Raw genomic sequence first — 27,161 nt, 5'->3', positions numbered from 1 at the left:
TGTGCGGTTGTTGCGAGGTGCTGTGGGCCCAGACTTCATATTGCTCCGGGGTAATGCACATTCTCTTAGAGCACAGGTGGTTGATGATTTCTTGGAAACCGAAGATACTGCACGCATGGCGTGGCCTGTTTGCTCTCTCGATTTGAATCCCGTAGAGTATGTCTGGGATGCACTAGGGACACGGGTTGCATCGCGTCAGCATCCACCAACCAGTCTCCAAACCTTGCGACCAGCTCAACAGGAGGAATTGGCGTTATTGCCTCAACAGGAGATTGATGGCATCATTCACAGAATGCCCCCTCGTTGTCAAGCGTGTATTGCTGCCGGAGTTGGTCACGCTACGTACTGAATACCTTAACCAGTTGTCTGTGTGTGTGTGTGTGTGTGTGTGTGTGTGTGTGTGTGTGTGTAAATTCGTTAAATTAAAAAAAAAAAAAAAGATTTTTTTGTCTACCCTTGTGCATGTTTCCGTTCGGGTTCTGTGTTCTTCACATTTTCTACTTTACCATTACCTGTTTGTGCTGTTTTGTGTTAAAATAAACGCAACCATCAGACTTTGTTGCTTTAATTTTGGACACCAGTGTATTTTCTCTGGAAAACTTGTGCCTTAAACAGCATCTTAGTCTGTGGCCACGCACTGGAGCGGGCGAGGATCCGACCACCACGTTGTGCGACAGGACTGTGACGTCAGACAGCTAGTCGGCTGCTCGTGGTGTCGCCGTCTTTCGACCACTTAGTACAACTAGGAGCTCACGACAGCAGCTCGAGATGCTGGTTCGCACTCGCCGCAGCAGGCCACAGCGATGTGTTCTTTGTAAAGCAGCTTACGGCACTAGGTTTCTCCCCGTCTGCGGCTCCTGTCGTCGCAGTAGTCGTTCCGCGTCTCCTCTCTCTCTACCCCACTTACACAGGGTGAGGGAAAATTGGCACACTCGGACTTCGCGGCGCGGTTCCTCACATGCTGGCAATACAAAACTGTCTCTCACAAAATTTCATCCTGCGCATACTTCGGGCAGTAAATGGACGTAAAAGATTGGCAACCTGGCAAGACTACAATCTCGTGTACGGTAGCTATGTCAGCAAACCAGTAGTGCTGTGCATTTGGTGCACTGGATAGCGTTTTGGGTTAGCATGCTGGAGGTTGAGGGCTCGAGTCTGGGTTGTGGATCATTTGTTATCTTCTGAAAGTAGTCGGCGTGGTACGGTATCTGGCTTGTTGATCGTAATGCAGCGACTACAGTGGGTCTCCTACAAAACATTTGCAGTTACGTGCCGGCCGGAGTGGTCGAGCGGTTCTAGGCGCTACGGTCGCAGGTTCGAATCCTGCCAGGGCATGTATGTGTGTGATGCCCTTAGGTTAGTTAGGTTTAAGTAGTTCTAAGTTCTAGGGGACTGATGACCTCAGACGTTAAGTCGCACAGTGCTCAGAGGCATTTGAACCAGTTCTTTTGCAGTTAGGTACTACGAACATAGAAATGGAAGTACAATCGTTTTCATTGGTCAGCTTTTAAAGAAGCCTTTTGCATATCGTGGAGGCGAATTTTTTCGCACCACTTCATCTACTAGATTCCAAACCTGTTTGGTGTGTACTCTCCCCCAGTGGTCCCATCGATTGATATCAAGTATTATTCTTGTCACGTTTATGGCCATTACAATCCAATATGGCCGTACGCCACCAGTAGGTCTAGCAACGTGCTTTGCAAATAATTTCCATGGGGCCATTGGGGAAGGGTGCACCGAAAACATGTTTAGAATCTAGTAGATGGAGTGGTGCGAAGCAATTCGCGTTCACGACATGCAAAAGTTTCTTTAAAATGTGATCAGTGAAAACGATTGTACTGTCATTTCTCTGTCCGTAATACGTAAGTACAAATGTTTTGCAGAAGACCCACTGTAATCGCTCTATGACGATTAAGACGCCAGACAACGTACGACGAATAATACTTCAAGCAAATAAAAAAAATCCACTACACAGAATCGGAACCCTCGACCTTCTATATGCTAAGCTGAAACGCTATCCACTGCACGAATTGCACTGCACTATTCGATTTGCTGACAGAGGTAGTTTACAGTCTTAGCATGTTACCAATCTTTAACGTCCATTTACTGCCCGAAATAAGCGCAGGACAAAATTTTATGAGAGAATTTTTGTATTGCCTGTATATGGGGCCCACCTTCCTCACGATTATCTGGAACACCGCCAGACGCCAGTTAGTCTCGCGGTGGGCAGTGATCTCAGGGTTTTCGGCTCAGCAGCAGTGTGTGGCCCGCACTCGCCGCCGAAGGGGGCTGCTATCCGAAATCTCGATGAGGAGCACCTCCCTTGGTGTGTAGCAACTTATTAGCGCTGAAAACGATGTTCGGCGTGCTTCTTCGTGTCGAACACGTCCCGTCTGAGGGCCGGCATAAAGGAACATCTTGCAAGAACCCTACTTAAGATAATCGTTGGTGCAACGGCATGGCCGAATATTTGGGTGAGACAGGCAGCCTGAAAAGAGGGCCAGACTGGGACGTGGCGCCGGCGCGTCGAGTACTGCAGTGCCGCCGCGCTGCTGCCGGCCGGTTCATTGATCTGGCGTGAAGGCTGCAGAGCGGAGCCTAGCCTAGCCTACTCCAGCCTAGCCTAGCGCTGCGTAGCCAGTGTGTCAGGCGGGGGCGTGGCTGGCCGGCGCGGCGTGTTCTGCTGCCCACCACTGCTGCTCTCCGCTCTCCCAGCCGAGAAAGCAAAGCAAAGCAACCCAAAGCCCGCTTTACACGACAAGAGTGTCTACCGCAACGCCCCTGGCGTTCTATTCCTGTACTCAGTCTCGACTGTCTAGAGTGGTCTTTCTAGTTTACACGCAAGCGCTAAAATTACGTGTGTTGTGAGAGGTGTCTGCTGTGCAGTCTGTTCAAAGTTATGAGGGATTATATACTCTGTACGAAAAAATCGAAAACACATTAACAAAATGTAGGAACAAGCAATGATGATAAAGTTACTAACGACCAAAGCAGAATTCATAGCGTAGCTCCTTGTCACAGGTCGTATGGTAAATTCTCTGCACTCCTGAGAACTGAAGGAATAGGTGAAGTGTCATCTAGACATTTCAGCACATATACATTGATTCGCTGGAGAAAATAAATGCTTGCAAACAATCAAGCACGACTCACCCCCCGTCCTCACAGTTTTACTTCTGCCAGTACCTCGTCTCCTAACTTCGTGAGGACGGGGCGTGAGTCGTGCTTGGGTAGCTCAGTTGGTGGAGCACTTGCCCGCGAAAGGCAAAGGTCCCGAGTTTGAGTCTCGGTCCGGCACACAGTTTTAATCTGCTAGGAAGTTTCATATCAGCGCACACTCCAATGCAGAGTGAAAATCTCATTCTGGAAACATCAAACAATATGTAGAACGTAGTAAATACCGCCATTTTATTGTACACTTTGTATCTCGTGCCAAATAACGTCGAAAATTGTCCTCGTCAAATAATTCTGACTTTTTACTGTTCAAATAATCGCCATTAAAACACGTTTTCTTGTTTACGGCCTCATTTATTCATACAGTAGGCTTTTTCTCTGTGAAACGTAAAGACGCTTTTGCTTGGAGATATTTCGTGTCGTTGGCAGGAGAACACCAGTAGGATAAAATATCAGGATCTTGTGCAACGAAAACAAAACAAACACGATAAAGGAGACACGGAAGCTAGAAAATTAATTTCTGGAATAGGAGTGATCTCGGCCGGAATGCGTTACGTTCGGGTGCTATCAGACGCCGCCAGTCCCCCGTTTCTGCGCAACATACGAGGGTATTTAAAATTCTGCACTCCCCACAATCTATAGCTCATTCACATCATACACACACTGTCGTCCTGTTGATTGCTGATTTACACGCAGATACCAAAGGCGCCCACATTTACAGTAGTTGGTTTCGACTTAGCTTTTTATTTATCCTTATCTATTTATTTACGGTAGACCTGCGATGCACAGCTGCGGTTCGCCATTTGTTTGATGTAGGCAAGTCCGCCCCTCACACTTCCTTCTTGTAAACTTCTTTCTACTCGAGTTTCATTCATTCCCAGAAAGCTAAGGGCGGGTTCTTGTAGAACTTCGTTCTTTTGAGAAGACCGAAGTAATTATTTAGTTATTTCCTCTCTTTTTCTTCCTTCTTGCGGCTCTTTGTCACTGTGACGGATTGACGACATTATTTTGAAACCAAATCTCTATTACGAATTGAATGATAACGGTTATTAGATATCCATTAATAGAAATTGGTGCTGAAACTTGACATGTTAATTGAAAGATCTCTCTCTTTCTGTTCAACATCGAAACTTATATTATTTAATGTCAGTCTCTCAGATTACGTACGTAAGAGTGTTTGGAACATAGCTTTGAGAAGGGAGAACTTTGGGTCCAACGACTACACAAAGCTATGCAGCAAACATGTTTCGTCACTCTGTTTCGACACTGAGGTCTACAGTAGCGGCAGGAAAGCTGAAGCCAGATGATGTACCAGGAAATCTTTTATTTTCCTTCGCTCTGAGCACCTAAAGAGAGAGAACAGCCGAAAATGCTTCCTGGCAATCTCATATGTTATCTTCTAATTATACGAAAGCTACCTAAACGATTGGTACTGCAACAGAAACAGGTATTCTCTGAAGAGCTGTTAGTATGCCACTTGTAAAAAGAAAGAACAGCGTTTCACACTGTTCTTTACTCTATCAGCTGGCCAAACGTCAGAACGATAACCGTGGCATTAATATTCGAAATTTCGAAAAATATTTTAGCTATGATCCTGCTTGCGTAATAGTGATGCAAAGGGTCATTAAGTTAAGATCAATGCTTCATTTCAATCATCTTTAGAGAAACTCCGCATGGCGCAGTACGCTATGACAGAAACTCGGCTTTTTGCTCTCCGTCACATTAGATGTTGGTTTCAAACCTTAACGCAACAGATACAGGGGCGTGCGCGTCCATATATATCTGTGGACGCAGCACTGCCCGAGGCAGCGACAGATGGGTCTGCGGTCAGGGTACCGTGCTCTTTACACGCAGGCGGCCATTCTAGCAGACCGGGTAAAAAAGGAATTAGTTTCGTCTTCACGTGACGGTTTCGGAAGTTTTTGCTGAGTTTTCTTTATTCTTAACTGAGAACCTTTCGGCTTGATTTTAAAGACTTAGATGAGTTTTACTAAACGTAATGAGTTTCCCGTCTGGCAGACAACTGAGTGCTTATATTTAACTGGCAGTGTTTGTCAGGTTTGATGGTTACTGAATACAGGACTACTAACCTAATGGTTTATGTTTCAGTCGTGCATCCGTGTTGTTGCTGTCTTTTTCACTTATTGCTTATTTCGTTTATGGCAAAGATTTGTGAACGTGAACAACGCCGAGTTGAAGCGTGATACTGAGTTCGTGTTAAACTGGATAAGCCAGTGCTAAGGTTAGGTTAGTATCCCGTGGGAATGCTGTTTGGTATGGGTCTAAGCAACACCGACTCAAAGGCAGGCCTCGGCGCTTGTTGGTGACGTCACGTCAGCTAGGCACGGCGAACGCCAGGTCTGTTGCAGGCAGAAACGCCTGGGCGTGCTTATCACTATAAATCTCTTATTTTTGGACAAAATGTTTGGTACTGTTTTGGATTCTGCAGTTTTATTTAGATGAAAAATTTTCTTACTATCGTAAAGCTATAAATGAAGGTCATAGTTCTGTATTGCTGAACCCTGTCGAAACAAACGTAGATCAATATGAGAAGATGCTCTGCCCCATTGCAAGCTTCTGAAATTTTACATTCAAGTAACTATATTTACTTGATCCATTTTGTTATCGAAACATACCCCAACTCCCTTACAATGAATTCGTTTCTTTTATTTATTTATTTTCGTTTGACATAATCACTGGAAATTTGAACTCATTTACATGTACAAGTGTCCAACTGTTGCCAGTCATTAGATTACAGTCGTTTTCAACGAAAGGAATTCTAAACAGGAAACGAAATAGCTTCATACATCGAAAATACTGCTGAGCTTAAACTTTTTTAAACATGCACATTAGAAAAGATAAATATTCCCCTCTTGCAACTGAAAGGAGAAACTTTAAAAGATAAAAAAATTTTATTTGATAAAACAAGTATCTCTCTTTTCCCTCTTCTTCTGTCCCCCACCCACTCCCCCAACGTGTACAATCGCAAGATATTTCATTAACATTCAGTGCTCCTCACCCCATAGCTAACCAAGATACCTAAAGATACAATCGTAACTTCCTCAGATTTACGAATAAGGTAAACAAGCACGAATTCTGTTGCTGCTGGACCATGAAATTGTTTTTGTATGTCAATCCCTAAAACAGGTGGAAACTTAACTTCAAGAGTACACTATTTGTTAAGAAGTGTAATGAATTGCACAATTAATTGATTGCAGAAATCTGTCAGAACAATGTGTGTTGGTCAACTACGGCCAATAGTTTCGCATTTTCCTGTGTCAGGGAGGGAGACACCACCATTATGAGTATGCCTGCAACAGACGTGGCGTTCGCCGTGCCTAGCTGACGTGACGTCACCAACAAGCGCCGAGGCCTTCCTTTGAGTCGGTGTTGGCCTAACACACTCGAAAATGTTGAAAGTTGGGACGCACGAGTGTTTTGCAGGCAAATTGCTTTGTGGACATCCCTGGTAGAGGCGGCGCGAGGTGAGTGCGGGCAGAGAGACGTGTGTGGCGGTGGCGGTGAGTCAGCAGCAGGAGGCGGCTGGGCCGGCGTTACGCCGGAGCGGCCACGGCGCGACGCCGTGTGTGGCGGCGGTTGGCGGCGGGCGCTGGGCGGACGCCCGGCTTGCGTCACGCTCTGGCGCTGGCTCGAGGCCTCAAGGTCGGCGAGCCCCCGGCCCCCCACATCCCGCCACTGTGCGCTCCCGTGGCGAGCCCCTGCGGCGCCACGTTGCTGCCGTAGCGCAGGACGCGCGCGTCACGGGTCCCCTTCCGCCTCGCACACGAGTTATCATTGCAGTTCCTTCTCTGTGTCGATACAGACGGGACGTCACTGTCTCCAGTTCTGCTGGGCTGCTGCACTGTGCAGTGTGTCCTGGAAGATTGCGGAGTACTGAGAGATACGACTGGAACGGTCATCCGAATGAAAGATCTCCAGTAAACATGCTGTTGTTCTGGTCTTCAGTCCTGAGACTGGTTTGATACAGCTCTCCATGCTACTCTATCCTGTGCAAGCTTCTTCATCTCCCAGTAACTACTGAACCTACATCCTTCTGAATCTGTATTCATCTGTTGGTCTCCCTCTACGATTTTTACCCTCCACGCTGCCCTCCAATACTAAATTGGTGATCCCTCGATGTCGCAGAAAATGTCCTACCAACCGATCCCTTCTTCTAGTCAAGTTGTGCCACAAGCTCCTCTTCTTCCCAATTATTTTCAATACCTTCGCATTAGCTATGTCATCTACCCATCCAGTCTTCACCATTCTTCTGTAGCACCACATTTCGAAAGCTTCTATTCCCTTTTTGTCTAAACTATTTGTAGTCCATGCTTCACTTCCATACATGGCTACACTCCATACAAATACTTTCAGAAATGACTTCCTGTCACTTAAATCTATACTCGATGTTAACAAATTTCTCTTCTTCAGAAACTCTTTCCTTGCCATTGTCAGTGTACATTTTATATCCTCTCTACTTCGACCCTCATCAGATATTTTGCTCCCCAAATAGCAAAACTCCTTTACTACTTTAAGTGTCTCATTTCCTAATCTAATTCCCTCAACATCACCGGATTTGATTCGACTACATTCCATTATCCTCGTCTTATATCCGCCTTTCAAGACACTGTCCATTCCGTTCAACTCCTCTTCCAAGTCCATTGCTGTCTCTGACAGAATTACAATGTCGTCGGCAAACCTCAAAGTTTTTATTTCTTCTCCATGGATTTTAATATCTACTCCGAATTTTTCTTTTGTTTCCTTTACTACTGCTTGCTCAATATACAGATTGAATAACATCGGGGACAGGCTACAACCCTGTCTCACTCCCTTCCCAACCACTGCTTCCCTTTTATGCCTCTCGACTCCTGCTTTCTCTACAAATTGTAAATAGCCTTTCGCGCCCTGTATTTTACCGCTGCCACCTTCATAATTTGAAAGAGAGTATTCCAGTCAACATCGTCAAAAGCTTTCTCCAAGTCTACAAATGCTAGAAACGTAGGTTTGCCTTTCCTTAATCTTTCTTCTAAGATAAGTCGTAGGGTCACTATTGCCTCAAATGTTCCAACATTTCTACGGAATGCAAACTGATCTTCCGCAAGATCGGCTTCTACTAGTTTTTCCATTCGTCTGTAAAGAATTCGCGTTACTATTTTGCAGCCATGACTTATTAAACTGATAGTTCGGTAATTTTCACATCTGTCAACACCTGCTTTCTTTGGCATTGGAATTATTATATTCTTCTTGAAGTCTGAGGGTATTTCGCCTGTCTCATACATCTTGCTCAGGACAGGCTCTCCCAAGGCTGTCAGTAGTTCTAATGGAATGTTGTCTGCTCCCGGGGCCTTGTTTCGACTTAGATCTTTCATTCCTCCGTCAAACTCTTCACGCAGTATCATATCTCCCATTTCATCTTCACCTACATCCTCTTCCATTTCCATCATATTGTCAAGTTCATCGCCCCTGTATAGACCCTCTATATACTCCTTCCACCCTTCTGCTTTCCCTTCTTTGCTTAGAACTGGGTTTCCACCTGAGCTCTTGATATTCATGCAAGTGGACATAAGCCCTAAAAATCATGCTTCAAGCGCTGTTAGCACCATTTTATCTTCAGTACTATGAAACAAATCTTTTCTACTGCAAGCTTTTTTTTCTTTCCATACTTTGGAAGGAGGTAGTATTCACCGAACAAGAAAAAATTGTCCACTAAACATGGGCTCTAAAGAGCATACGTTTAAGAGGTATGAGCACCTTTTCCATGGAACAGATGTGTTGCGCAATAGCGAAGATGAGCGAGAGCCCATAGGTCGTAAGTTACGCATTTTGGAACCCACATTTACTGCACATTTTGCTTCGAGTGATCTTTCCTATCATATGGCTCGATATTGGCCATTCCTCCTGAGACACCGTGTTCAACTCTACGGTGCTGTTCTCTGAGACGGCACGTTTAGTGCTGTCTCTTGTGCATAAATTATCTTCGGAAAAACGATGCTATGCAGATTCATGAAGAAAATTTCGAAGATCTATAAAGGTTGCATATTCATACTTCAAATATATTTAAAGAATACGGCGCTCAATATCTCCTTTTTTTGCTAACATCCAAGTAGCGGAACATTCATGAAGTTCCGAGAATGAGATTTTCACTCTGGAGCGGAGTGTGCGTTGATTTGAAACTTCCTGGCAGATTGTGTGACGGACCGAGACTCGAACTCTGGACATTTGCCTTTCGCGGGCAAGTGCTCTACCATCTGAGCTACCTAAGCACGACTCACACCCCGTTCATATCAGCGCACACTTCGCTGCAGAGCGAAAATCTCATTCTGGAAACATCCCCCAGGCTGTGGCTAAGCCATGTCTCCGCAATATCTTTTCTTTCAGGAGTGCTGGTTCTGTGAGGTACGCAGGAGAACTTCTGTAAAGTTGGGAAGCTAGGAGACAAGGTACTGGCAGAAGTAAAGCTGTGAGGACGGGGCAAGAGTCGTGCTTGGTGCTCAGATGGTAGAGCACTTGCCCGCGAAAGGCAAAGGTCCCGAGTTCTAGTCTCGCTCCGTCACACACTTTTAATCTGCCAGGAAGTTTCATTCTTGAAATCGTTAATTGCTTTGATATGACATCCAGCAATACACAGTGACTGAACCTGGAAGCGCAGCGATTTGAAATGCTTTCTGAATTTCAAATTGGTTATTTCACTAAAGGAAGAACAGCGTTTTAGCCTTTAAATGTCTTTCTTTCCAGGTCAGTTAGTGATGATTAACTTCTTGTTTCCTTTAATACATTGTTCATACGTACTCTCAGCACACACTAGGGGAGACAGGGCCACCGTGAACAGTTGGGTACACTAAGCAGTTGATTATATAAAATATGTGACTGTCAGGATGACAGCAGAGTTCTGCACATGTCGCCTACAGTCTCTGTGAAACCTAGATGGCTAAATGACGCTGGAGTATTGAAGCTGTGACTGTTGTGTTACTATCTCCAGCTGCCAGTTTTGCGACTTCTGTAGAAATGATTGGTACTAAAGTGCTGTAGAAACCAAATATTGACAAAATAAAGCCGTTTACATGGGCATTCTCTCTCCATAGCACAGGCTGGAAAATACAACTTCTGTTGTGACTGAATAAATGTGTTCAGATGTGCTCATGTGGTATGGGGCAGAGCAGATTTTTCTTTTTTTTTATGGGCCACAGTGACCATATACGCAGGAAACAAAAATGTTTCGATAGAGAGAGAGAACTACTACTTTTGATCTAACAACTGCAGAAAAAGTGAAGAAAGCTGTGGACAATAAGCTTCATGAAAGTTCTGGCAGCAGCAAAACAATACAACGTCCCTACACAAACTCTTGAAAGGTTAGTTGTCTTGCAAATATAATGGTAAAAAGTTGCAGTAGTCCGAAATGTACTGATAATGGTACCAACAGGGCAGATATGACAGACATCAACAGCGCAAGCACTGCTCCATTTGCAAGTCTGCCTGCATTTGGCAGCTGCTTAAATAGTTAGACACGCTTCGTATCACCGAAGGAAATTAAAGACTTTCAAAAGCAACCGCCTGTAAGACAACAGCTCAGCACAGAAGATAAAGAGGAAGAACAAGAATTCTTATTTGTACCGCAGAGAAACAGCAGCCTCTAGAAAGTGAAAATAGGGAGGAAAAATGGCGAAAATGCGACATCAACCAACCAATAAGCCCAATCCTAAAAGTGTGAGAGGGCGACTCCAGCCAGAGAGCGGCTCGTGGAGGCTCTGCTGCTCTTCAGACGCGTGGCGGCGAAGACAGTCCTGACAACGAAGAAGAATTTCACATGGAAACTGAGCTCCAAGAGAAGAGGAAATCAGACTCCGCTATTTCGTAGTGATGTCAGTTCCAATAATAAAAAGGAAAGCACTACAATTGTTGTGACTTATCTGTAGAGGTCATGTAAGTTGGACAGACTTTTACGCTTGCTGCAGATGAAGAACCACATGACATTAACTTCACACATGTCATTTGTAGACTACCAAAGCCTTCCACAATTGGCCGCACTAAAATAACTGTAGAAATGTTTGTACATCCTACTGACAGGGATACTTACGTTGTCCAATGATTTTATTATTTACAAATTGAATGTATCACATAATTTGTATTAAGAAAAATAAATGTTTCCAGGCTATGTGCGGCTTCTCTCTCTCTCCCTTTTTTTTCCACTGTGCCTCACGCCAATGACTGGGGTAGAGTACGGATTTTCGCGTCATTTTGCTGTCAGTTATTCAGTTTGTAAAGCTTTTATCAAAACAAAACATTAATATAGATAATAGATGGTATGGGCTTCCTGTATGCCGTGAAGCAATCCACAGATATTATCAAATTTCGACACAAAATATTCTAAAACAGAAAATATGCCCACTGTGCTGCAGTCACCCCTACTTCATGAAATCCTGTCGTCGTAAATCTGACACAGCACAACATCATTTACTTGCCGAATCTCAATTTTCTTTATGGTTGAGATAAATCAGTGGCTTCACAATTACCTCTGAAATAGATAAATTTCAATAATTACAAGTAAAAAGGGCTTCAGTAATAACTCATCGTGCAACAACAAATTAATAATGAACACTTTACAATGATTGCAATATACGTAAATATTGTTGCCACGTAATTAAGTTACATTAATTTACAAAGTTCTGCAAGAAAACATGCGTGTTGTTGAACTGACAAAAGATTATCTACGACATGGAACATATGTCTCTCTTTTCTTTCTCCGAACAATTGTCAGCTGCGTGTTGACAGGTCAAAGCATATTCTTTTGAGAGATTGGTTGTCTGGTGGGAATAACACAGTCTGGCATCTCAACGTTTGTAAACTGCACCATAAGATCCGCCAAAGCTTCACGTCGAACGTGAAACAAACAGTAAAACCACAAAACATTTTGTAAAGCACATTTAATATAAAAAAATTATTTATCATTTATCGAAACAAAAGGTTCAACTTATCATATTTCGTGACGGCGGCAAAACAGGCGTTGGAACAGCTTCAGATATTGCAACACCACAAGTAGCAGGGGCCTGTTATGTGTGTTCTCGCGTCAGAGCAGAACACACAATTTCTAAAACGTCCACCAGTTTTGCACAGTCCCCTTTGCAGGGGTGGAAAGTAGATCTCGAGGCTGCTTTAGTGGAAGTGCAATGGAACAGACTAAGGTTGTTTCTCACTGAAATAGTGTAGTCGGTATTTCATTCGTATGTCAGCTATTTTTATTGCGCGCGTTCCTTCAGGTAAAATAGCAAACTCAGCTGTATTTTTCATAATGGTGCGTACGTGTGCAGGAATGACTGGCTCAGTTACTAATCACTATTATCTGTCAAAATATAGGGCTTGTCCTGAGGCAGCAAGAAGTGTGTAAAGGGCACAGACGAAGGCGTGACTACGGTAAACAGGCTGCAGGGTAGACTAGCTTGGAAAGCTGCATAACCCAGTCTTTGCACAGTCGACAGATGACGGCACAACGTGTGAAATGCGTGCCCTATATCATCTGGTGGGTTCCTCATTGACAAACCGTATTTGAGTTCATGACTAAAAACAACTTCTTCCGTTTCCAGTGCCGGCAGCGTCTCGCGTATTTTGTGTCGTTTTAACTGATGAAATATCAATAACAGTAATTCCGTCTGCATCGCAGAAAACATCGCTCGTGATCGCTTTAGAAGGAAAAATCTTTCTGTTGCTATCTTGCATCCACTTCTTACATTGCCATTTTATTTCAAGCGTGCCGTCGTAGGCACAGGTCTCACCTACATTTAGAAATAGCAAACGAAAAACAAAAACCCCCAGTTCTTCAGAGTGTCACTGTCTCCTCTTTTCATTTTGGTCAGCACTAAGCAAGCCTTAGCCTATCTTGCTCTAAGATTCCTCATTGTTACGTCTCCGCGTAAAATGTTCGGTAGCCTTTAAAGATAGTCCAGCGCCATACTGTGCACTTTATCTGTGGTTTGGAACAGAGACGCCCTGCGCGTAAATCTATCAACAACAGATGTAGGGTCACACTTCACTGCAGCCGCTGATTTGATAACAGTTGAACGTGAAGGAGCCGGTTCTTAGCAAAACTCCACGCAGTTCCTGTGAATCTACATTGGTAAAAAAAAAAAAATTGTAACAATTAATTCTGCACTGTATTCCTTTGTATCCATTTGAAACTAATATGCAAGAAATAATCGGTTTGAAATGGCATATAAACAAAACTAGGCTGCAGGTAAAGTTAACGCGTGTCTTACCGCAAATAATATCTACATGACGACCAAAAGAATTCGTTGATGTTGACGCCATATATCTATCTGCACGCTGGTGACTTGACAGATTGCGACTGTTGCTTCGCTAAATGGATTTCGCCTCTTCTCTACCTGCGTCGCCATTATTACTACATTAGATTAGACAAAAAACTCGTCTGACGCCACTTGCAAAGCTTGAAGTTCTTCGCTGCGATTATTGTAACTCTTTAAAGCGTAAATTTGTGTCCAAACGCAACAGTTTGTCGCGTAACCCGGTCCGGTGTTGCGCAGAAATAAACCGCAGTGAGGTTCGCTGAGCGGTCTGTGGAAACCCAGAGCGAGAGCGCGCACTACAGTTACAGTAGATCTCTCTCTCTCTCTCTCTCTCTCTCTCTCTCTCTCTCGTGCACGCCCCTCATCGCGTGCCGCCACTGCTGTGCTAGTGGAGAGCTATTCCTGTCCGCGTCACGGCCTACTTGTTGATGCCACACAGCAGTGGAACGGCTGTGTCAGCAGACGTTAACTTGCAGGAATGTTGTGCCCTTGCTCTTCAGCGCTCCCGACACTCGCAGATTCCTCAAGGGAGCAAACTTGGTACTGAAATAACGCCGGAGAAGTGATCAAGAATGAAAGACAACGTGGACACCGAAATGGAGAGTATTAAACCCATATCTTGACTTTCATTGAGGACTCTACGGCTACGCGCCGACGTTTATTAAATAAAATCTGTGGTTTTAGAATATCGGAAGTGACACGTCACTCGCTCGAATCCTTTGTAGCAATCAAAACCTATTAGAAATTAAATGGCGTCTCACTTTTGTAAGAAGTTTTGACGTTGTGGATATAATAACTGTATGCAGGCAGACATTTCGGCCGTAATCGCGTTAGTCTCTTCTCCTACAACATTTAGGTAAAGTCTTCGAACTTTACTTATTGTGTAGATGCATGTGATGGGCGAGACTCGATTTTTCGAGTAGTCTTTTTGCAGAAAATAGTTTTTTAGAACGATTAAGCAGTTGTCAATGTTTTAAAAAACACTTAGGGGTGGTCAATGAACACTTCAGTACGACACTGCTGCCTTTATTCATTTGGAAACATAATGGGCGTGTTAGCTTGATGAATTACGCAGCAGTGTAGAAAAATGCTTGTACTTGGAAAAGTAGATTCTGTACATGCAGTGACTAATAAGATGCGTGCGAAATATTAATGATGCTGACTAGTTTACCACAAAACGAAAAAAAGAGTTATCTGACTGTGCCATCGTAGGACATATATACACCGAAGAGCCACAGAAACTGGTTCACGTGCATAATATCGTGTAGGACCTCCGCGAGCACGATGCGGCGTGAACTCGACAAATGCCATAATTAGTGCTGGAGGGAACTGACACCTTGAACCCTGCAGGGCTGTCCATAAATCCGTAAGAGTACCAGGGGGTGGAGGTCTCTTCCGAACAGCACGTAGCAAGGCATCCCAGATATGCTCAATAATGCTCATGTCTGGAGAGTTTGGTGGACAGCAGAAGTGTTTAAACTCAGAAGAGTGTTCCTGGAGTCCCGCTGTAGCACTTGTGGACGTGTGGGGAGTAGCATTCGCCTGCTAGAATTGGGTCAAATGGTTCAAATGGCTCTGAGCACTATGGGACTCAACATCTTAGGTCATAAGTCCCCTAGAACTTAGAACTACTTAAACCTAACTAACCTAAGGACATCACACACACCCATGCCGGAGGCAGGATTCGAACCTGCGACCGTAGCAGTCCCACGGTTCCGGACTGCAGCGCCAGAACCGCTAGACCCCCGCGGCCGGCCCTGCTGGAATTGCCAAAGTCGCTCACGTACGTGACACCTGTCAGAGTCGCATATCACTCCAACTGCATACGCCCCAAACCACTACAGTGCCTCCACTAGTTCGAACAGTACCCTGCTGCCATGCAGGGTTCACGTATTCGTGAGGTTGTCTCCACGTCCATCCGCGCGATGCAATTTGAAACGAGACTCGTTCACCCAGGCAACTTGTTTCCAGCCATCAACAGTCCAATGTCGGGTTGACGGGCGCAGGCGAGGCGTAAACTTTGTCTCTTGCTGTCATCAAGCGTACACGAGTGGGCCCTCGGCTCCGAAAGGACAAATCGATGATGTTTCGTTGAATGGTTCGCGCGCCGACACTTGCTGATGGCCGTGCGCCGTATTCTGCCTGTATTTGAATAGGCATGCCTGTACCAGTTTCTTTGGAGCTTCAGTGTACACTGGAAGCTCCACGTAAACGATTTTGATCAGTAAATAGACGTACCCATTGGCTCTTGCATTCGTTTTAATCTCATCTTCCAAATCGTGCAGCGTAAGTCTCGCTGCAAGATTTGTTGCTCCTTTTCACAGATTCCTCGCCCCCCCCCCCTCCCTCCCTCCCTCCCTCCCTCCCTCTGTGTACAGAGTTGTCGCTTTAGTGAGGCGCCACATGGCCGTGTGTGTGTGTTGCAGCTAATGAAGATCGCGAAGAGCGTTCTGGGCGAGCGCCTGTTCCGCGCGCTCATGAAGGGCACCTTCTACGGCCACTTCGTCGCCGGCGAGGACCAGATCCGCATCCGGCCCACGCTGGAGCGGCTGCGCTCCTTCGGCGTCAAGCCCATCCTGGACTACTCGGTGGAGGAGGACATCAGCCAGGAGGAGGCCGAGCGCCGCGAAGTCGAGTGAGTAGTCCGTAGCAGCGGCCGCTGTTGCCGATCCGTACACACAGTAGCAGTAGCAGGGGGAAGCGCTGCAGCAGTAGCCGCTGCCCGCCCATCTACACTATTCCACGGGTTACGTACTTCTACAAAAAGGTGGGACTTTAAGGAGGTGGGACCCGGATAAACTGACTAAACCAGAGGTTGTACAAACTTTCAGGGAGAGCATAAGGGAACAATTGACAGGAGTGAGGGAAAGAAATACAGTAGAAGACGAATGGGTAGCTCTGAGGGATGAAGTAGTGAAGGCAGCAGAGGATCAAGTAGGTAAAAAGACGAGGGCTAGTAGAAATCCTTGGGTAACAGAAGAAATATATTGAATTTACTTGATGAAGGGAAAAAATATAAAAATTCAGTAAATGAAGCAGGCAAAAAGGAATACAAACGTCTCAAAAATGAGATCGACAGGAAGTGCAAAATGGCTAAGCAGGCATGGCTAGAGGACAAATGTAAGGATGTAGAGCCTTATCTCACTAGGAGTAAGATAGATACTGCCTACAGGAAAATTAGAGACCTTTGGAGATAAGAGAACCACTTGTATGAATATCAAGAGCTCAGATGCAAACCCAGTTCTAAGCAAAGAAGGGAAAGCAGAAAGGTGGAAGGAGTATATAGAGGGTCTATACAAGGGTCATGTACTTTCCGACAGTAGTATGGAAATGGAAGAGGATGAAGATGAAATGGGAGATATGATACTGCGTGAAGAGTTTGACAGAGCACTGAAAGACCTGAGTCGAAACATGGCCCCGGGAGTAGACAACATTCCATTAGAACTACTGACGGCCTAGGGACAACCAGTCCTGACAAAACTCTAGCATCTGGTGAGCAAGATGTATGAGACAGACGAAATACCCTCAGACTTCAAGAAGAATATAATAATTCCCATCCAAAGAATTAGGTATAGACAGATGTGAAAATTACTGAACTATCAGTTTAATAAGTCACGGTTGCAAAATACTAACAAGAATTCTTTACAGACGTATGGAAAAACTAGTAGAAGCTGACCTCGGGGAAGATCAGTTTGGATTCCGTAGAAATGTTGAAATACGTGAGGCAATACTGAACCTACGACTTATCTTAGTAAATAGATTAAGGAAAGGCAAACCTACGTTTCTAGCATTTATAGACTTACAGAAAGCTTTTTACAATGTTGACTGGAATACTCTTTCAAATTCTGAGGGTGGCAGGGGTAAAATGCAGGCCGCGAAAGGCTATTTACAATTTGTACAGAAACCAGATGGCAGTTATAAGAGACGAGGGACATGAAAGGGAATCAGTGGTAGGGAAGGGAGTGAGACAGGGTTGTAGCCTCTCCCCGATGTTATTCAATCTGTATATTGAGCAAGCAGTAAAGGAAACAAAAGAAAAGTTCGGAGTAGGCATTAAAATCCATGGAGAAGAAATAAAAACTTTGAGGTTTGCGGATGACATTGTAATGCTGTCAGAGACAGCAAAGGACTTGGAAGAGCAGTTGAACGGAATGGACAGTATCTTGAAATATACGATGAACATCAACAAAAGCAAAACGAGGATAATGGAATGTAGTCGAATTGTCGGGTGATGCTGAGGGAATAAGATTAGGAAATGAGACACTTAAAGTAGTAAATGAGTTTTGCTATTTGGGGAGCAAAATAACTGATGATGCTCGAAGTAGAGAAGATATAAAATGTAGACTGGCAATGAAAGCGTTTCTGAAGAAGAGAAATTTGTTAACATCGAGTATAGATTTAAGCGTCAGGAAGTCGTTTCTGAAAGTATTTGTATGGAGTGTAGGCATGTATGGACGATAAATAGTTTGGACAAGAATAGAAGCTTTCGAAATGTGGTGCTACAGAAGAATGCTGAAGATTAGATGGGTAGATCACATAACTAATGAGGAGGTATTGAATAGAATTGGGGAGAAGAGGAGTTTGTGGCACAACTTGACAAGAAGAAGGGACCGATTGGTAGGACATGTTCTGAGGCATCAAGGGATCACAAATTTAGCATTGGAGGGCAGCGTGGAGGGTAAAAATCGTAGAGGGAGACCAATAGATGAATACACTAAGCAGATTCAGAGGGATGAGAGATGAAGCTTGCACAGGATAGAGCAGCATGGAGAGCTGCATGAAAGCAGTCTCAGGACTGAAGAGCACAACAACAACATCAACAACAACAACGTACTTCCCTGAGCAAGACGCCGCAAGGCAGACAAATTCACAGTATGTTTAACAGCGTTCAGACATGTAATCGAGGACACACTTTCTTTTTTTTGGAAACTGAAACAAGTTGTACAATTTCATTTTATCCGTTAGAAATCCTTGCTGAAGCTTCCGATTGCAGAAACAATGGTCCCGTTTGTTTGCAAAATAATATTTGCTGCTATCGCCAGCGAGACGTTTCGGTAAATGATTCCCTTGTCAAGTTCGCTTTTCGTGTATTTTGACACTTAAACGTGATGTTTACGACGTGCAAACTGTCGCATTATTCTGGTGCCTTTGCCGCTATACGTAAACACACACAACTTTCAGTTAGTGATATTCCTTTTTCTTAGACAGTAGTGAATGTAGAAATAACTTTTACTCGCGGATTTCTTGTTCTGCTCTTATGCAGAAACTCGCGCACATAACTTATTAGAATATGTATTACAACAGACTCAGCTGCCACACACTTCAAAACGAGTTGTGAAAAGTCAAAATAATCGAAACAGAACGTAAGTCAAAGCTATAAAATAACTGTACAGAAGTGCGCTTATGATGACATAGTATGGCATCTAACACTTTACTAAAACCATTAAGCATCATGCAACATATCGTGAACTATTGACCATAGTAAACGTTCAGAACAGAAACGTACAGTAGCAGATAGCTACCAAGATATTTTACATATTGTAAACGGAGACAGAGTACTACAAACTGTCCAAACTATGTATACTATTCTTTAGACCTACGGCTATTTTTCGCGTATAATCTAAAAAATTATTACACAGCGTGTCCCAGGAGGAACAGTTTAGTATTCATAGACATTACAGGAATCGTCAGTCTATGTAAAAAAAGTCTGCTAAACATGGTCTCCAAAATGCATTCCTTGAGAGCTGTGAACACGATATATTCGACACCGTGAAACAAAAGTTCCAGTGTAGGCTCCTACATTTACAATCTTCCGCATATCGCGGAGTAAGCTCTGCTTCACACATGGGAGGAAAAATCATCATATGACAGTACAAAATATGTTACATAATACAATAAATCAACTACTGCTAGTTGCACGCGTAGGTCCTTGGACCTTTCTGAGAAACCAGAAAGAAGTGAGGTTTTTATATCACGTGCGACACTCCTTTCGAGCAGCTTGCGATGCACAGTGTTGCTGTTCCTTTCTGTGCTGTGTAGTTAACTCCAAAAAAAATGGCAGTAATGCAAGTCTTCCAGTTGAGTCCATCCACACCAGTGTCAAGATTTGGCCTAGGGGAACGGGGGGGGGGGGGGCGGTAGAGTATAGAGTAGATGGACGGGGAAGAAGAGGTTCTCGTACTTTGGAAACCGTCGCCAAAACCTTCATCCGACATTTTCTGGCATATGTAATTCTTCTCAGCTGTTGTCCCTTTAACCCCTGCGAGTATTGTACGCTTAAAGCGAGCTCTTTGTGGTATTTTGTCGTAAACTTCATTAACAGATTTAAGACTCGCGTTTGTGGCGGAACCTTGGCGGTCCTTCAAAGCGAGTGAGGGTCTGTTCGCTTTCCCGATTACTCCTCTTTTTGTAGTAAATCGAATTTAAGCAACCAGGCTTGGATTTTGCTTGGTTTCCTTAAATCCATTAAGGGGAACGCAGGGTTCCTTCTTCTGAAAATGACCCCTGTTAGTTTTGACCTCTGTCGAACGGGTGTTAAAGCCCTAACGGTCCCTGTGTTCTGCAGCAGCGGCTCTCTACGCGACGCGTCGAAATAATTCTTTAGTACACTGCCTCTTAAGGAACCAACCAGTGCATTTACAACGGCTCCGAAAACCTGTCTTTCCACGCTACCACTTCGAACTGCTTGGCTTTGGAAACGCTGCGGTATCCATTCCGGAAATGTGGATGTATCTGCCGGTTTTGAGCAACCACTACAGATTTTAGCTGCTTGTAAACGTTCTGTTGCATTTCAGCTGTCAGGTTGATTCCTGCTTGTTAAAAAAAATGGGTTAATGCAGACGAAATGATTGCGCCTGGACTGAAGGAAAAGAAGTAATATTGGGCTCACGATAAGCAGTTATGCATGTGTCATTTAATCGAAGAGCAGAGCATTTCATCATTATTATACATAATAAACAGGTACACCCAGCCTGTCTTCTCGTAGCACAGCTCTCGTACACAATCAGTGGCTGGTGATAAAACATTTGGTAACAGTGCACGGGAATAGGTGTCTGTCTTTATTTACTTAGTCGTATCTTTTGTAGCCATGCCAGATCTCCAGTCGGCCGGGGTGGCCGAGAGGTTCTAGGCGCTACAGTCTGGTACCGCGCGACCGCTACGGTCACAGGTTAGAATCTTGCCACGGGCATGGATGTGTGTGATGTCCTTAGGTTAGTTAGGTTTAAGTAGTTCTAAGTTCTAGGGGACTGATGACCCCAGATGTTAAGTCCCATAGTGCTCAGATCCATTTGAACCAGATCTCCAGGATGTTGGTGTGCGTAAATGTTCGAATGAAGCAACTGGTTTACTGTTAGGGGCCACTTTTTATTTCCAAGCTGCCTTCCAGACACGTAAACATCCGTTATCAGGTAGCGTTATATGGATTGATATCACGTGTGTTGGGTTAAGATTTTGCAGTAAATGGTATTCTGTGGCACAGTCTTAGTAGAAGGAGAGGAAAAACAAAACACTATTTCAGTACATGGCTCATAGTTCTGTGGAGGTCTTTCAGAGTATGAACGAAAATATAGGAAAGAAAAAGCACTTAGAGTGGTCACAGATTCTTCGTAAACTTGACATAAAATACTCTGTGGCCACTAGAACTATTTTTCATTGATATTTCTACTGCTTTTTTTCTAAAAAAAAGTTTGAGGGTACTCCGACATGGGATATAATGCAGCGAAAATTATTAATAACTGAAGCATGGGATACCATCCGTCTGCTTTTAGCCATGACGTCATCAACATGTCGAACTACAAAAAATATGGTATCGAACTCTTCAATTGACTTTACAGCTCAAATGAAGCAGGCGATACCTAGAAACACACATACAAGAAAGAGTGGTATCGAACACTTCAGTATACATCACCCCAAATGAAGCATGAGATTTGAGCGTACGCATATCTGTTTAGCACTACCATCGCCACTATTAGCGGGCGAAGGCACTACATGCTTGTCGAACTGGCTGCGAGCGAATCAGTTGTCGAGAACTGTTGCCGCAGCTTTTAAATGCTTGAAACAATCAATGACATCGCTTTTCCCACCAAAAACTGCACTGGTGTCGTTCGTATTTCAATTTCCAACACGAAAAAATTGAATAAAAATTTTACGTCCGTGAAATAAATCTCTGGCACTCTTCCGAGTTCTCTATATCGTAAAAAAATTACTTTGTCGACGAGAAAGTTTAGGGGTACGCATCCCCCAGCGTTCCCCCAGAAAAACAGTACTGCATATTTCTGTTCATCCATGCGACCTAAGTTCTTCACATTGCTCTGAGATTTTTTTTTTTCAAAATTGTATTTACGAAGTGTGGTATGGTGTATGTAACGTAACATAGCAAAGGACCCTTTGACCAGTGCAGGTGCTGTTAATAGTACATCTATATTTTCGTTCATCCAGTCAATCAGAGACCTCCACAAAAAATGAGCCATGTGCCGCAGGCTACCCCAAAGTCTCAACACAACGCGTACGTGTAGTATTAATCGACACAAATCCGCGTGATGGGAGGTTTAAGCGTCTGAAACGCGTCATGGAACTACGTAAGTTGTGAATGGAAACAGTAAACATATTTTCCACTATATCTCAATAATAGTGTGACGCTATAGTTTTGCGCGCACTAATTTCTATGGATAAGATTTTTAAGCATCTGTTCTCGAACGACGTTCCCCTCCTCTTCAATACACGTTCACAGACATCCATAAGGAAATCGGTCTTCTCTTCCTTGCTAATTATGATAACGTACTAATGGCCTGACCCTACCCACGAGGGCTCCGATCCCAGCTCCCAGTCGTCGACGCACCGCCATCCCCGTCGCCGTCCATATTCTGGTGTGTGCAGCGCTCGGGCAGATACGAAAGTGGCAGAAGCGCGAGCTGCAGGTGGTCAAGCGTTCAGAAAAAAAAACCAGCACTTTCAGCTCTGGTTGGGAGAGGCGTGACCCATTTATGTTAGCATAGTTCCCAAGCAGCGTTTGGCACAGCGGGAAGACTGCAGAACGGTAATCAGAGGGTCGTGAGAGCGAATTCTTGTGCAGAAACTTTATTTCAAAAACTGGTTCAAATGGCTCTCAGCACTATGGGACTTAACTTCTGAGGTCATCAGTCCCCTAGAACTTAGAACTTCTTAAACCTAACTAACCTAAGGACATCACACACATCCATGCCCGAGGCAGGATTCGAACCGGCGACCGTAGCGGCCGCGCAGCTCCTGACTAAAGCGCCTAGAACCGCTCGAGAAACTTTATTTCCAACTTTTGCGTTGCGTAATAAACTGTAATAATGCTCAATATATTGTATTAAATTTTTTTTCTTAAAACGCACGAAAATGAAAGGCACAGGAGATTTTGATTCGTAAATAAATTTCCAAGATCGGTTTCTCCTCAGTTGCACTTCACTAGTGCAACCCTGCGATGTATGTTTTTAACGTCAGGTAAAGAATTTGATCTGGAAGCTCAGGAGCAGCCCTCCTCTCATAGAAAGAGAAAAATAACCACATCCCGAGAAGACTGCGTGAAAGTACATTCCACTGTACATCACGAACTATTTTCACTAATATTTAGTGAAATTATGCATTGCGTGTGGTTTGTTGCCAGACTGCGATGAGAGAGAACCTGTTATGAATAGAAATCATAATTTTTTTTCTCAAAAAAGCTTTAAAACAACGATGTAATTGTAAAAACACAGCGTTTACAACCTGTGGAAGAAAAATTATTGCATCTCTTGTTTTTACGGTGAATATCGCTCCAGCACAAGTAAAATAATCAACTGTAAAATAAAGAAAGCATCTAACTTCATACATGAAGTTCTCGTATACGCGTCAACATCGCTCCCTGTAAATGTATTTGCAATCCGAAATTATTCTCCATTAAAAAGTAAAATATATTCAGCATTATTAAATTTATTTGCATTGTACGTAACGTGAAAGACGACAATAGTTTCTGCGTGTGAACTTTACCGCACGATCCTCATATTATCGTAAATGGGTCAAAGTTTGCCCGACCCGCGCTAAGAGTGCTATTAGTTTTCCTATACTCTCGGACACCTTAAGCCCCCAACTGTCTCTTTCGTTCTGGCCAAATCCTACGTACACCATAAATCGGGACGCAATTGGTGGTAACACTTGATATCCAGACAGCTTTCCTGTAAAACGGGGTCACTCGCGGAAACAGATATTTCGTAGGGCTAGTAAAATCGATTACTGGATACGAGGTTCGCCTGTTAATGCGTAACAGGCCCCTTACATATACAGTAATCTCGGCCACTGCAAGAGCAGCAAAACTGTGACCGACAGGCCCGCCATGTCGGCACGTCGTCGAAAATCGGTTTCCGAGACTGTTTTCGCCTCCAGCAAGCTGTTTAATGTGAACGCCGTGACTCTTACAGGAATGCGAGATGCAGCAGTGTTGCGCGCTGTTCACTGCATCTCTCTCTCTCTCTCTCTCTCTCTCTCTCTCTACCCTACCCTACCCACAATCGGACCGCAGTGAGTGGCGCAGTGGGACTCTACGTTACTGCAAGGCAGCCTGTAAATGAATGCGCTATAGCAGCTACCTGTCGGAGTAAAAATAAGGTAAACGGGTATTTGTGAAGCGGGACGAACCTTGAGGTGTAATTGCTTGGCAGCGCGGCTGCTCAGCCCACCCCGTGCGTCATGGCTGACGGATTTAGGTGCTGTCAGGAGTGCCAACGTCGCAAAAAAGTTGCGCATTCCGTGTGTCGTGCGACGACACGACACGTGACTCCGCGGCCAGTGAAGGGCGAGCCAGGGGCTGAACAGGACACGGCCGGATCTACCCCTCCCTCCCCCCCACTCTATACCCCCCACCCGACAACTGCTTGTCCAGTCCCAGTTTAGCGCCTCAGTCACAAGGAGTGAAGCAATTGTTCTCAGATTTAGCACAAACATAGAGCCGTAAATAAAACATATTCAGGTGCAACCGGTTTTTCAGAGGCTTCAAAAATAAAAATGACACCCAGCAATTGCACTGGAAACAAAATTAGAATAGACAGCAGAGACAAAAATTGTTCCACAGAATTATCTGCAGTTGGAAGAACTGGTAATATAGGATATTGATCTTTCAGGAATAACACCCCACCCCCACACACCCACCCACCCACTCCTGGGTGTTATCCAGCACTGCTTGACTATAGTTTCGATAATTTTCCGCTCCGTTCTTCACGCATCTCGTTCTTCATGACGCCATATCTCTTGAACTGCGTCTCCTACAGTGATATAATTTTGCAGGCACTTTCGGTGGTGTACGTGGATACTGTCGGCAAAATGAGTTGCCAGTAGTTTTTCTAGTGCAGAAGAAATAAATTAAAACGTCGCGTCTGATGCTGAAGTTTTGTTGCACGAAGTTTGTTTCACAATTTTGCAGGGGAGGTATCAGCGATAAAAAGTTTCGTAAAGGTTCGAAATTATGTATGCAGTTTGTTGGGAGTCGCTCAAATACTGGATGATAAAGCCAAAATAAGGCAACGGCATACCACCTCCAACAGGACAGAGGCTAGTAAAAGCACCGTGGTGTTCAGAACAGTCTTCGGGTCGACGACTGCTACACGGACGTCACAGTAAAAGTCTGAGTAAACTGCGCGACCTGAGTTACCCTTGTATTGTATTGTATTGTATTGTATTGTATTGTAGGGTAGGGCCGGCCGGTGTGGCGGAGCGGTTCTAGGCGCTGCAGTCTGGAACCGCTACGGTCGCAGGTTCGAATCCTGCCTCGGGCGTGGATGTGTGTGATGTCCTTAGGTTAGTCAGGTTTAAGTAGTTCTAAGTTCTAGGGAACTGATGACCTCAGATGTCAAGTCCCAAAGTGCGCAGAGCCATTTGAACCATTTTTTGTAGGGTAGGGAAGTGGGCACCTACAAACGACGCAGAGGCTCCGTCCCCGCCGTAGCCCTCAGTGGTTCACAACCCCACGACAGGCTACATCAGTCCACCCACCTCACCGCCTCCTCACACCGAACCCAGGATTATTGTGCGGTTCGGCCCTCATTGGACCGTCCCCCCCCCCCCCCCCCCTCTCTTCGCCCTAGGAACCTCTCACACCCCACGAGTGTAACCCCAATGTGTACGTAGTAGAGTAATTATCGTGTATGCGTACTTGGAGAACATGTTTGCGCAGCAAGCGCCGACATAGTGTAATTGAGGCGGAATAAGGGGAACCAGACCGCATTCGCCGAGGAAGATGGAAAACCGCCTTAGAAACCATCTACAGACTGGCCGGCACATTGGACCTCGACACCGGGGTCCGGCACGCCTTCCCGCCCGGAAAGCAGTCAGTCACACCGGGCGGGCTTTACCCTTACTCGAGGCGTGTCCCCAGTTCCTAACTTCATTACCTGTCTTACTGTGCTAAGCACAAGATCACAAATCTTAATGATAAGAAAAGACAGCATTTCAAATTTTTATATTCTGACACTAATTGTATGGAAAGTCAAATTTTCGTTGCCCCTGGAAGCCGTGTAGTTGTGTAGACGACAGCCTTTACACAATTCGGCGGTTTACCTGGCCATGATTGGTAAATGTGGCTTCAGCACTAAACAAGATACGTCATACATCTGGAGTATCCTCTCTTAATGCTCATGTGCATAACTTAACATTATTCTCATAATAGTTTCCATTCAGCTCTTGAGGGAGAGATGTGAAAGGGTGGAACCCATGTCGATGGAGAATGCGTTGGACACTTGCATGACTCGTGCCGCTTCCACGTGCGATTACGCGAGAGAGCTAACGGGCGAACCAACGGCAACAACAGCGAGAACGTTAATTTCACCCTCTTCTGTGGTCACTTGTTTCCTCCTGTTACGTTTTCTAAGTGTTATACTGGCGACTTTAACATTACTGATGGAACAGGTTAAGTAATTGCCGAGGTGGTTGACGCCTGTCGGGATATCTTGCCGTATACACCGTGCAATAATGAACTGCATGCTTTCTACGCTCTCCATAGACCATTATCACGTCGGCTTGTTCTGCAGTGATTAATGCGTCGTCCAGTCACCACCTACTGCTTGGACTGTCACACATTGACTGGCAAATCGCAATGCACTCAAGGAACGCACAAGCAGACTGTAAGCAGATGTAACATCATACCTAGCAACTACACACGTTTAATTGCACAAAAAAGTGTCGAGGTGGAAACTTTTCCAAATAAAGATATCCCGTAAACTACTCGCACTAGAATCCTGTAACAAACCCCACTGACATTAGAATGAGATTTTCACTCTGCAGCGGAGTGTGCGCTGATATGAAACTTCCTGGCAGATTAAAACTGTGCGCTGGAGTGAGACTCGAACTCGGGACCTTTCCCTTTCGCGGGCAAGTGCTCTACCAGCTGAGCTACGCAAGCACGACTCACGCTCCGTCCTCACAGCTTTACTTACGCCAGTACCTCGTCTAGTACTTTCCAAATTTCACAGAAGCTCTTCTGCGAACCCTGCAGAACTAGCACTCCTTGAAGAAGGGATATTACGAAGACATGGCTTAGCCAGGTTTGCAGAACAGCTTCTGTGAAGTTTGGAAAGTACGAGACGAGGTACTGGCGGAAGTAAAGCTGTGAGGACGGAGCGTGAGTCGTGCTTGGGTAACTTAGATGGTAGAGCACTTGCCCGCGAAAGGCAAAGGTCCCGAGTTCGAGTCTCACTCCAGCGC

General features: G+C 44.7%; 1 protein-coding gene across 2 annotated transcripts in view; it reads left to right on the top strand.

Annotated features, from left to right (window-relative positions):
• Nucleotides 1-27,161, top strand: part of LOC126101115 (proline dehydrogenase 1, mitochondrial-like) — a 290,120-nt gene that overhangs the window by 151,415 nt on the left and 111,544 nt on the right. For both annotated transcript variants that reach the window (XM_049911797.1, XM_049911798.1), the window contains exon 2: nucleotides 15,893-16,101. In XM_049911797.1, coding sequence (XP_049767754.1) covers nucleotides 15,893-16,101 — 209 coding nt within the window. The remainder of the gene's footprint in view (nucleotides 1-15,892; nucleotides 16,102-27,161) is intronic.

This window comes from Schistocerca cancellata, chromosome 9, assembly GCF_023864275.1.
Source record: "Schistocerca cancellata isolate TAMUIC-IGC-003103 chromosome 9, iqSchCanc2.1, whole genome shotgun sequence".
Classification (NCBI taxonomy): Eukaryota; Metazoa; Arthropoda; class Insecta; order Orthoptera; family Acrididae; genus Schistocerca; species Schistocerca cancellata.
Note: the sequence above shows the minus strand (reverse complement) of the source record. Positions and strands in the feature narration are given on the sequence as shown.